This window comes from Macrosteles quadrilineatus, unplaced genomic scaffold (genome assembly GCF_028750875.1).
Source record: "Macrosteles quadrilineatus isolate MER2022 unplaced genomic scaffold, UCM_ALF_1.0 Scaffold_2__2_contigs__length_208266976, whole genome shotgun sequence".
NCBI classification, from domain to species: domain Eukaryota; kingdom Metazoa; phylum Arthropoda; class Insecta; order Hemiptera; family Cicadellidae; genus Macrosteles; species Macrosteles quadrilineatus.
In genome coordinates, this window is record NW_026542595.1 from 71,143,166 (window position 1) to 71,155,911 (window position 12,746).

A 12,746-nucleotide genomic window follows, 5' to 3' on the forward strand; every position below is an offset into this window, starting at 1 on the left:
TGATAAATAACGTTTAATAACTAAGAAAGCTAAGTTACTACATTTTTGTGAGTTTTGAAAATGACTTAAAGATTTGAATAATTCCCGATTTTATAGCTGTTTACAGTTAAGTTAACAATTATTACAAATATAACATAAAAAAAACCGAACATTCGGTAGTTTGGATCTGCTTCAGTAAGTTAGGCCTAAGAGAATATTTTCTGTTAAGAATAACATTCCAGAGTACAGTACGGTACTAAATATTTGTGAATTTTGAAAATATAATATCATTATTGTGTAATAATTACCGATTGTATAGATGTTTACAGTTAGCCTAATTATGTGTATACAACACAAAAAAAGTAAAGTTCGGCAGATCGGAACTGATTCAGTAGGCCTAAGAAAACCATTAAGTTATCTTCTAACAAGATTATTTCAAAAATGTTTAGGCCTAAACATTTTCGTTATATTTGGAAAATTTATAATTTTTAATTGTAATAATTAAATGGATTTTATAGCCAGTTACAAGTAAAAATATGCCACGAAAAACGTAACGCTCGGTAGTTTGGAACAAGCCTAAACTTACTGCAGTGGGCCTAAGAAGACCATTTTCTGCTTAAAATATCCCTTTAAAGTAGGCCTACTCTACATTTGTGCATTTTGGAAAATATATGATTTTATTCAATACTATTAAAATAAATTTTGAAGCGAATTACAGTTAATAACAAGTCAAAATCAGTAAATATAAGTATAAAGAAAAACGTAACAATCCGGAGTTAGGGAGTGCCGCTGTGACATGTGTTCCGAACTTAGGCTTAGTGTACATTTCGCCATCCTAATTCCGGACGGCTTGAAAATTAATCTTACAATAGTTTCTGGGTCTTTATTATGGTGCAAAATGACAGAAAAATATTTAAATATTAATATCAACAACTGTAATTTAACACAAATTGGCAGGTAGGCCCTATAGTTATTAAAGCCTAAGAAACTCGACCGTTTTCTTATAGAAAAAGACAAGAGATTTTAGAAATTAGTCAAAACTGTGTACATCATGACCAATCGCAGCTCACTGGATCTAGTGGCCAATGACTACTAAGTACTACAGACTAAAAGCCAACAAATGCATTAATCTTAAGTTGATGTTGATCAGATAAAGCATGCTTATTGTTTGAGACGAGACCCAGCGTGTCCGGTATTTAGAGGTGTTCACACATTTATTAGTTTCCCTGTAGCAGCTAACCTAGGTACCTACTCGTTAAACACAAATGTTAATTTAATAGAATAATTGAAAATCAATCAGGATCATCAACCAGCCCTTCAAAATCACTTAAATCTTCTTATAATTCACTTTGTATAGCCTATCACTACTTTTGATTTCTAACACCAAAAAAATGATAAACGTAATAAAACACATCAGTCATCGGTGCAAGGTTAACCAAGCTGTTTACAAATACGCACGTCAGCTGTCTGCTACAATTATGATCGGCTCGAGAAAAAAAAGTGCTTAGAGACAGACCTCGGGAGAAAGCTTAGAATCTGCCAAATAAAACCTAACTCGATCCAGTTCAATCTGATTTTGTCAGTCATAGAGCCTTCGCCGTTAGGTAAATGCACCAGTAGATGGCACTGTGCCAGTAGATGGCACTTTTGACTTTAAACCTAAATAATAAGCTAGCCAGTCTACTGGTTTAAAACTCTATGACTTGTAAAAAAAGGTTATAGTTTCTTTTATTGTTGTTGTTCTTCACTCTACAGCTAGCTCTTTCTGTTTCCCTCCAAAAGTTGTGTGAAGTTAGCCTGTTCTGCTACTGCTCCAATTTTAGAAGTTTATTAATGATTTTCATAAGGAGGTAAGTTTATATTTCATCACTTTTAAAACTCTACTAATTGCAAAAGCTTCTTATGATTTATTTATTGTGTACTAGCTGTGTGCCCGTTCTACGCACGGGGATCTTATAGTAGTCAGTTGAAACCTTCTTATATTAAGATTAAGAACAGCAATTAGTTTGCATATTTGCAGATATGCTGGCAAAACTATTATATTATAAACCTTCGCAAATACAGTATCTGACAGTTCAAGCCAAAATAAATGCTTCGCAATTAAATGTCACCCGGATCGTGTTGGTCCATATGTCCAATGATTAAACTAAAAAATCTTTTATAGATCCATGAAGCGTAGCCCTAAAGTAGGCCTATAATTGAAAGTTACTTTCCACATCGGTTAACTTAAACGCATTTAAAGTACTACCTCAACCTCACCATTTAACACTTTATTCCGGTTGACATTTTCAGTATCAAAGGTGCTCTTGTCCATTCCGTGAAACACTGAGAAATAAGGACATTAATGCGTTACCAACATACAACAAAACAACACAATACAACAATCCAACAAAGGCCACGAACTATTGATACATAAACAATATAAAGGCGTAAACAATTCATGATGGTTTGCCCAACAAATGTTTTACTCAAATAGGTTATCATTTTCTTAGCATACCGGGTAAGCTAAGATTTGGAATCCAGACAGAAAAAGCAAAACTTATACAGAGTTAAGACATCACTTAAATTGAATACGGACGGCTCTAATAAATAAGGTGCAACACCAACGATATCAAATTTGTAAACTACCGGTTCTTAAGGAAAAGAACCAGTACCTACGTAAGAACCTACCTAAGAACTATAGTAAATCGGACCAATTAAATACATTAATATCTAGTCCCGAGGTTATTGATCTCTTGCTTTTGGATTTTCTCCTAAAAAGTTATAGCGTAAACTTATCGGTGTCAGTTTGAAAAAAAGCAACCTTACCCAAACAACTTTTTGTTATTTAATAGATTACGCATTCTCTAAACAATGATTAGTATATCTATTAACATTAGAAGGAAATGTGACGAAAATCACACAATGTTGGGGTTTTGGTCATTTGTAAAAATTGTAATTTTATTTTTTAAGTAGGTAGGCCATGTATTCTATGGAAAAGTACCGGTATCAAGGATCGTCATCAAAAAGGTTGTTATGAATAAATATGTAGGCTTACGTACCCAAGATATGAGCTATGGGCCTATTGGCTGTATGGTCCAGCGATTGCATCACACGGTGAGTAGAAACAGAAAGTGACACATTGGAAAAGCGAGTTTAGCACTTCCTCTGTTAAACCTCTGTTACCATCACCCACTGCAGTTGTGATTTTTTACTTTATACTTTACACAACCGCCATTGAAGCGCCGTCAATGAGTGGAAACCTTTTTTGTAAGCTATTGGCGACGATCATTTCAGTGTCACAGCCCTATACAACACTGATTCAAGGTCTTCTTCTTTCTGGTTGTCAAAACTCAAGAAACATTTTATACTCAAAGAATTTCTGGTTCCGATTTGGACGATGTCTAGTTATTTAATTTCATTTACGGTTACACTATTAGACTATATTATTGCACTTGCGATTAATTAAATCTGTTATGTAAGAAAAACGTTTTTAATCTCACTCGGTTGGGATTTGCTTTCAAAACGTGATTCGAAATAGTTGCGGTATTTGTAAACAACATTTGTAAACATGTCATTGACAGCTAGAAAAAATAATCTTGATCCGAACAGCTGCTCGTTATTTCATAGACGATTATGTGATAAAAATTGAACGAAAATTTGACAAAAATCGCACAAAACTGCATTTTTGAACGTCCGTAATTTTATTTACAAAGTAGTGAGGCTATATTTAAATCACTAAAGACACTCTCGCTAATCCAGTGAATACATTAAAATGACTTGGATCTTGATATGTACTCTGGTTTTCACGGAGAAGATTGCGTAAAATGCCATCTTGAGTGTTACAGACAAAGGGACAGACAGACAGACAGACAGACAGACAGACAGAAATTGAGATAAGACTCGTTTCTGCTTCTTTAATGTATAAAACGTAAAAATAACCTAAAAGTATATAATTCTGAGCAATGTACAGACAAAACTCTAATTTTATTTATATAGATTACAACTATGGTAATGTTATTTTACTTGTTTTTGGTTGGCTAAATTTCTTGGTTAGGAGTTTAGAAAGGGTGCCATCTACTCAAACACTGAAGTAATCAGTTTTGAGAAGATGGCACCCCCGTGCCAACTTCTGAAACAAGCTTTTTTTGTTCCTAGTGGGTTTAAGGTTTATTTTGAATGTATTTTAATGTCTTTAATTTCTCATAAAGGAATTTAGACTCTAAAAGCAGTTGCTTTAGTAGTTGGCACCAGGTGACAACTTTTGATACTGCTGGTGCCAACTACTTAAACAAGCAGTAAATTAAACACAAGTTAGAAGTTCTAGCCCAAATTTTAGAATTTACCAATTTTAAAATGGTTTTATGGTGAGGTAGCCTCTGGATTACTAAATTTAAGCAAAATGGTTTAAGTTACCTGGCTTCGTCAAGTGATTCTTCAGTATTACACTACTATAGTTTCGGACTTGAAAATAAGTCCATCTTCAGGTTAACAAAAACGTCAATAGGTCATCTAACCAATTTGGTTAGATTCGTCGATACACTTAAGACACATACACGAACACGAAAAAACACAAAAAACGAATTTGCTAAAATGGTTTTACATTAAAATTGCTTTAATTTTAATAATTTAAATAAATTGGTTGGGCCTAATAAATTTGTTATACAATTTAAATAAAATATTAAAATAGCTACGGGAACGCCGGTTTTAAAACTAAGTAACCTACTGTTGTGTTTTGGTTTCAGGTCTCAAGATGCCACCAGTAAAGGGACGAATGCTAATATATTCTGAAGAATCTATGCTTAAAGCAATTGAAGAGGTTAAAAATGGAAGATCTATTAAGGCAGCAGCTAGAGACAATAACGTACCTAGATCAACTTTGCAAAATAAGCTCAGTGGGAAGTCACCAAAAGAAAGGCGTATGGGACCAGAAGCAGTTCTAAATAAGACTGAGGAATCAATCTTGGTTAAGTGGCTTTTTACAACTGCCAAAGCTGGTTTTCCTGTAAGTCAGCAGCAGCTATTGGACAGTGTCCAGCACTTACTGAAGGATTTGAAAAGAAAAAACCCCTTAAAGGATGACCGGCCAGGCCGGTCTTGGTACCTTGGCTTTTGCAAAAGGAATCCTTCTGTGTCTGCTAGGATAGCGCAAAACCTGACACAGTCAAGAGCTGTAGTATCCAAAGATAGCCTCTTAAACTGGTTTACAGAGATTCACACATACCTGGAAGCCATCGAACAGCTTGACATTTTGGAAGATCCCGATCGCCTCTTCAATGCCGATGAGGCAGCTTTTTTTTTAACCCAAAAGGCAGTAAAGTATTAGTTCCACGTGGTACAAAAAATGTGTATCAAATCATAAACAATGACGAAAAAGAATGTCTTACAGTTTTACTAAACTGCAGTGCAAGTGGTAAAATTGCTCCCCCTTTAGTAGTATTTAGCTATGTACGCATCCCCAATGAAATAGCTGAGAGTGTCCCTAAAGACTGGGGTGTTGGCAAGTCAGAAAGCGGTTGGATGAATGGTGAACTCTTTTTTGAGTATGTAACTAATGTGTTTCATCCCTGGATTGAGAGAGAAAAAATTAAAAAACCTGTAATACTGTTTATTGATGGCCATGTTTCCCATCTGACAATGCCAACCAGCAAATTTTGTGATGACAATGAAATAATACTAATAGCACTCCTACCAAACTCTACACATTTGATTCAGCCTCTCGACGTTGCCGTTTTCCGGACTCTTAAAGCAGGTTGGAAAGACAATGTGAAAGATTGGCGAAACCAGAACTACGACAACCCTGTTCTGAAGAAAAAGCATTTTGCTCCTCTTCTGAAAAATGCAATCGAAAGTCGTGTCACTCCCGAGGTGGTACAAAATGGCTTCCGTAAATGTGGCCTTTTCCCATGGAATCCTTCAGCAGTAGACTATACTAAAATTCCTCAATCTGAAGTTGGTATGGAAGAATCACAAGAGCCTCTTATGTTAACTCAAAGACAGCTGTTCCCAGACAATCAAAATTTGAAAGCTGCATTCAACTGTTTTGAAAACTTCATTGAAAAAGATAAGTTGGATATGTTTAAAGCTACAGATGGAGAATGGACTAAGGAGAAATAACCGACTTGGCATTGTTTTCCGTTTGGAAAAAGTGGTTGAATGAAGTTCAGCTTCTAGAAGACAGTAATATTCAACAAGTAGTGCAAAGTGAGGACCAAGTTGTTATTGAAGACTTAAATGGTAACAAGAATATACAAGATGACTTTGACGAAAGTGATAATTTAAATCATATTTTCAATGAGTTCCAAGAAAGTCTAGCTGCAGAAATCAATGCTGATTTCTCAGAAAATGAGTTTCATGATGTAGTAACAGGTTCCAAATTTTTACAATGGATCCAAATGCAGAAATGATGTTGAACGATACCTCTGCTGAAACCGAAGTGGTTGTGAATGACTATCAACCAGTTTCTCCAGCTATACCTGTAATTGAAGATGCAGATGCAGTAAGAGCGATTATTGGATTCCCTTATTCTGAAAATGAAAACCAGACTAATACCAGCTCCATTTTGCCTGCAACTTCACAAAAACGTAATGTTTCTTTAAACCAAGCTACCACAAGTGCTGTTATTTCTCAAACACCTCATGTCCCTTCAACACCTACATCTAAGCTGCCAAACCAAGTCATTCCTTCACCATTCAAACGCAATTTATTTTGGCCAGAAGAGAATCAGAAAAGTAAAAAAAAGATTAAAAAAGAAAAGATACCAAGTGTTGCATCAGGTGAACAATGGCGGCTATATCATCTTAAAAAAGAACAACTTAAAAAAGAGCAAGAACTAGCTAAAGCTGAGAGGGCAGAAAAGAGGAAGCAAAACTTGTTGAAGAAAAAAAACCAAATGTCTAAAAAGAGAACTAGTACTAGGTACCGGTAATAAGAAGAAGGACTACTTATGCACAATATGCGAGGCATCCTGTAATGAAGAAAAATCCCTTGGAATAAAAAGCACCTGGATTGACTGTGATAGATGTAATAAAAGTTGCCATATCAAATGTATTTCTAAAGAACATTTTTTTTTTTAAATAGATTTGGACTAGATGACCCAAGTTTTGGAGAAGACTCAGAATGTGACTTCACTTGTGAAGAGTGTGAAGTTGATGATTAAGTTATCTTAGTTTTGAATTGTTTTAGCTCATTTAAATCTGCTAATCTTTAAAACATATGGTGACACTCTTCACAAGTGAAATCACATTCTGAGTCTTTAATCTTTAAAACCTATGGTGACATTTATTTTAAGTTATCAGTAAAAACATGTTAGTTATTTTACTAAGTAGGCCTAGCTTGTTAACTGAAAAGCCTAATTTGAATATATTTTACATGTTGTTTAATCAAACTCCTAAAAATGGCCTGAATTTTTGAATAAAGTAATCTAATATAAAAACACCACCTATGCTTTTCCTTTATCACCCGCAATGCAAGTAAGCCTAACTTAATAAAATTCTTGTCTGGCTTAGGCTTAATTCAAATACTGGGGTTTTTTTTAATAGCCTAATTGCAAATTTTAAAACAACTTAAGTTAATTGCATCATAAAGTTACACAAACATTAATGGAACAGGCTTTGAAATGAATTAAAAAATGGTGCCAAGTACTGGTGTATGAGGGTGCCATACACTGCAGCATCTCGGAAAATGGTGTGCCATTTACTAACGCAAAAACAAAGGTTAGTAAATATATGTTTTAAAATGTAAATCCTAATAAATCTTAATAACAGAAGTTAGAAAAATGTTCTCAAAGACATGTAAGAGTCAAAAAAATTACCAACCTTTCCCCAACATGTACGTTATTTGTACGGTACTACAATTTTATTTTAGAGATATTTGGCATAAAGTGCCATCTACTGGTGCATTTACCTTAAACAGTGTAATTGTGAGTCGAAAAATCGACACAAAACACTAAGTTACACAAAGTGTGTTGTGTCGATTTTTCGACACATAGGCCTAACACTCGGAGGGTTAACTTAACCTAACTCATCTAACTTGCTGATAGTGAAAAAAATCGAATGAAGGTTTAACTTACTAAGATAAATCGAAACAATATTTTCAATCAATATTACCAAAAGCCCACTTTAACCCTGGAACTGCCGATCGGTCATTTTATGACCGACAGGGTCCGTTCCGTAGTGCCATCGGTCACAAAATGACCGATCCAGTATTTTTCATATATATAAGAGTTTATCGTTACCGTGGATACATAGTCCAAAAATTAGCAGGTATGCTTTTCAAATTATGTTTAGTTTAGATTTTTGTTGAATTACATTGTTTAGTAGGCCTAGCACATTAGGACTGACTAGTGCTGTATTTCATGACTTATAATAATTCTAGACACATATGTTTCCCATATGTCTGGTTCGCGCAGAATTTTCACCGAGCACATCATGTGAAAAATCTCAAATTTTATGAATAATATATTACTTTTTCAGTAAACAAAATTTATTTCTAAAAACTAGATAAAATTTGCAACAAAATGTATACCTATTTTGGAATTCTTGTGGCATTTCTGATGTGTATTGGACATGAGACATAAAATGCGGAAATGATTTTTTTATAAAATTTGTGTATAAAAAAATATGGTGTGTAAAAATTTTTTTTGTTATTTTACAAAATAAATTTTACTATTGTATTCCTTGTTATTTTCTGAATAAAATGATGTATAATACATTACTTAAGTCATACAAATATTTTTTACAAATTTTTAAAAAAATGTATGTTAATTGCTGAAAAAAGTGTTGGCATTTGAAGAAATTTAATTGGCAGTTCCAGGGTTAAAAAACTGTAAGCTACCCAAGGCTGACAATACCGACAACCAATAAATATATTTTTAAAACAAAAAAGGACAAACCCGCTCATTTAGACAGCTATGCAAGCTCTCACAAGTTATCTTACGCTTAAGTTAGCCTAAGCCTTGAAAAGGCCAAGTCCTAAACTTATCACATGAGCAATTAAGTAACTTAACTAACTTAACTTATTAGGCCAAGGCTATTTAGTTGAAAAAATGTAAGTTCAAGTAATAGACCTAAGTAGGCCTACCTACAAAACGGATCCCTACCCACATTTTGTTTCCATATTGGTCAGGTTTCTGATTGAATGATGCAATTCATTTGACAATATGCTGCCACTCTCTCTGACTTTCGCTAATAAAGATTTCTTAAAAAGGCCCAGAAATGTAGGCACTACAGGGTTTAATGACTACCAACTTCCTAGGCCTAGGTCGAAAATCCACGTAATCCATACGACCTAACTAATAGGCCTAGGAATGTGTTGGTTTGGTTTAGTTCGAAGCTTTATAAAAGCTAATGGCATAACTTAAACTTACCTAGAAACGTTGGGATTCGTAGAATGTATGAAGAAAACTCGCGGCTATGCTACCGAACACTGTTTAACACTATAAAATACGACATTTTTGAAATAGTACGATTAAATAACACAAAATACTCATGCACAGAACGGTAGATCTTGTGTAGGAAAGAAAACGTTAAGAACAAGAACAAGCAAGGTTTGTTGTACGTCACGGGAACATAATCCATTCGCGGAAACCTCTGGTGGTACAATTGCGAAGTAGATGTATCCGTCTTTCCTATTGGTTAATGTCTTCACATGAGATCTAGGCTAGCCAATGGAAAGACGTGAAAAATCCACTACTATTGGTATAAGTCACGTGACTGAAATTAAATGAAAACGTGAAGTGCGTCATCTGGAAAATAATATTGTTGTACGTCATACAAAGACTTTTAAAATGACGTAATTAACAACAGAACTATACTATATAAACTTACTTGATACTTGATACTCGAAGTAAGCCCGTTGGAAGTGCATTCGCACCACGGTTGTCATAGTTTTGTTTACATCTTATTCTTCCAGATGCTCTTTCAAGTTGTATAAACCATGAATACTTGAAAAGAACATAAACCACGGCCACCTTTAACTCGGTGGCCGTGATATAAACAGTGTATAGAAATAGAAAAGTGTATGTTGAAACCACAGATTGAACCTTTGAATATTTATTTATTTATTTATTGACGGACAAACCATTACATACAGAATACAATTTTTGTGATACAACTATTGAGTTGATGAGTGATGACTAATAACAAAAGTGCAAACAGTAATAACAATAACAATAACAAAATGAATAACAATGAAGTAACAATAAGGACGAAGATAACAATAAAGAGCAACGAGGACAACAAAACATAAAAAGGATTTAACAAATTTAATAAGAGATTGACTTGTATTATAGTCTTGAAGAAGATATATATGTGACCGTCCACAGGAAAAGGGACCTTAACTTCCAAAATTTCGAAATTGAGTTATTGGTTGCTTTGGATACACCATTAAATTACAAACATTTTGGTAAAAAAAATATAGAGATCTCAAAAAAATGACTGAGTTATGAATTTTTAAAGTTTTTTATCATAAAAACCTCGTTTTCGGAAAATGAGCGTCAAAGTTTGGTAATATTCAACATTGAATATTTCTGTTATTATTTACAATAATATCAAAGTTGAGGTACCTACTTGTAGGTAATTTTGTCCTGATTTGAAATATGTTTTCTTTTTTCATTTTCATTTTTTTTCTGGTAGCTGGAAGCAAAAATGTATATATTTATATATATATATATATATATATATATATATATATATATATATATATGTCCGTTAGCGCGATAACTCGAAAAAAAAATTATCCTATTTTGATGAAATTTGGTACAAACGTGTAAACCTACGTTTATTCGAATGAGTTCGCGATCCAGCAAAATCGGAACATGGGAACGGGGGTTTATGGGGGGTTTTATGGGGTAAAAATGGTTTTTTCCCATTTTTGACCCTAAAAACAAAAAAATTGCAATTTCTTTCTAAACCATTTTGTAGAGCTTAAAAAAAGAAATAATTTAGTATATTGAAGCGCTGTTTTATGCCTAACGGTCACAGAGAAAATTCAAAAATAGTGTAATTTAAAATTTCCATTTTATTCTTATGGAGAAAATGAAAATTGTTGTAGTTTACTTGTTTATGGATATATATTGATAAAATTTGGCAAATTTTTTTATTTCATCCTATACTATTGAGGTATGGTCAAAAATCCCTTTTTACCTTCCCCGTAGCAGCAAACCTAAGCACTCGTTAAATCTAATGTTATTTAAATAGGGAATAAACACCTATGTCTTATTTATGGAAATATTTTAGTAAAAATGTAATCAGAGAAGTTAAAATTTGCTTAGTCTGCAGGTTTGCTGCGGCGGGGGTATTTAAGGTTATATTATTGTTGAAACATCAAAACAAAATGACAATAATACAATGTCACAGAGTAATAGAGTAAAAGGGACCTTATCTTCCACAATGTATTTTATTATATGGAAGTTAAGGTCCTTTTTGCGTTGAGTGCAGAGGTTTAGAAAACTAGATAATTAAGGGTGTTATAATCAAGATATATGTATAAAAATTACATTTTCATATTCAGAAAGAATCCAGCTACAATATGCAATCAAAACCTAAAAATGTGAAATTTTGACCCAAACCACTAAAAAGTACCATACTGTAAAATTTTGCCAGGGAAGTTAAGGTCCCTTTTCCTGTGGACGGTCACATATCATCTTCACTGACCAAGTGGAAGGGAGCTGATCAATCTTCTGAAACCAGTGGTGCCACTGTTGAAGAAATCGATATCAGGCGGCAGAGAGTTTCCCAGGGCTTGTATGCGAACGATGGAACTGTGCTGTTCGTAGAGCGTAGCGTGGTGGGACCTAGCAAACAGCTCCCTCAATCTGGTACCCACTCATGGGACGTGGAAACTAATCCGCTCAAAGCAACTCCGGGTAGAGTATCTCTCCGTTGACCAGTCTATGTAGGAACATCAGATCAAAGATTTTCCTTCTAGACACCAGCGTAGGAAGATTCAAGTCAGCTGCCAAGGCGCACACTGGAACATCCGCGTAGCGGTATCCAAGGCGAAGACCCACTAGGCGGATAAACCGAGTTTGTATTGACTGGAGTCTTTCCGCTTTCCTGAAGATAGTGTTGGTAGGGAGACCACACTACTGAGCAGTATTCTAAGTGTGATCTGACGAGGTGACAATAGAGGGTTTTCAGTGCCAATGGTGACGAAAAGGTTCGTGAATATCGGGTAATGAGACCCAAGTTCTTATTTGCTTTTGCGCTTATATAGAGAACATGTTTTTCTGGACTCAAGGAAGCAGTGCACATAACACCCAAGTCCTTAATCACGAAGACTCTGTCGAGGTTGCATCCATTCAAGCGATAGTTGTGGAAAACAGGAGCCAAAGTCCGGTGAAAAGTCATGATGACACATTTTGAAGTGTTCAGAGACGTGCCATAGAGTTCTCGGCACACCATCTCTCCACAGCAGAAAGACTATCCTGGAGTTCATAGTAGTCATCGATAGATTTGATGGCTGAATACAGCTTGATGTCGTCGGCGAACAAGAGGTGCTTGACATGAATGACTCTGGAGATGTCGTTAATAAAGATATTGAAGAGTACTGGTCCGAGATGTGAGCCCTGGGGGACGCCAGATGTAGCAGAGATCGATCTTGAGGTACAGGAGGCAAACTTCACCATCAGTTTCCGGCCACAGAGGTAAGACGAAAACCAGTCCAACAATGGGCCATGGATCCAGTGAGACGACAGATTAGCAAGAAGGTGAGTGTGATGATTTCTAATATCCTTGATATTACAACTTTGATCAGCTGTCCTGGTTACCATGCAAATTTAACTTGTT

At 34.8% G+C, this 12,746-nt stretch overlaps 2 protein-coding genes across 6 annotated transcripts in view; one reads left to right on the top strand and one right to left on the bottom strand.

Annotated features, from left to right (window-relative positions):
* Nucleotides 1-9,490, bottom strand: part of LOC128986927 (uncharacterized) — an 82,854-nt gene extending 73,364 nt beyond the window's left edge. For all 5 annotated transcript variants that reach the window (XM_054407543.1, XM_054407542.1, XM_054407540.1 and 2 more), the window contains exon 1: nucleotides 9,326-9,490. The gene's annotated coding sequence lies outside the window, so the exon portion shown is untranslated. The remainder of the gene's footprint in view (nucleotides 1-9,325) is intronic.
* Nucleotides 1,756-5,530, top strand: LOC128986934 (uncharacterized). Its single transcript, XM_054407551.1, has 2 exons — nucleotides 1,756-1,829; nucleotides 4,704-5,530. Exon 2 carries the CDS (start codon nucleotides 4,712-4,714, stop codon nucleotides 5,282-5,284), a length of 573 nt encoding a protein of 190 aa, XP_054263526.1. The 5' UTR covers nucleotides 1,756-1,829; nucleotides 4,704-4,711; the 3' UTR covers nucleotides 5,285-5,530.
* Nucleotides 9,491-12,746: the final 3,256 nt, after the last annotated feature.

Coding starts and splice junctions, on each gene's coding strand:
- LOC128986934 (XM_054407551.1), top strand. CDS start 4,712: ATGCCACCAGTAAAGGGACGAATGCTAATATATTCTGAAGAATCTATG.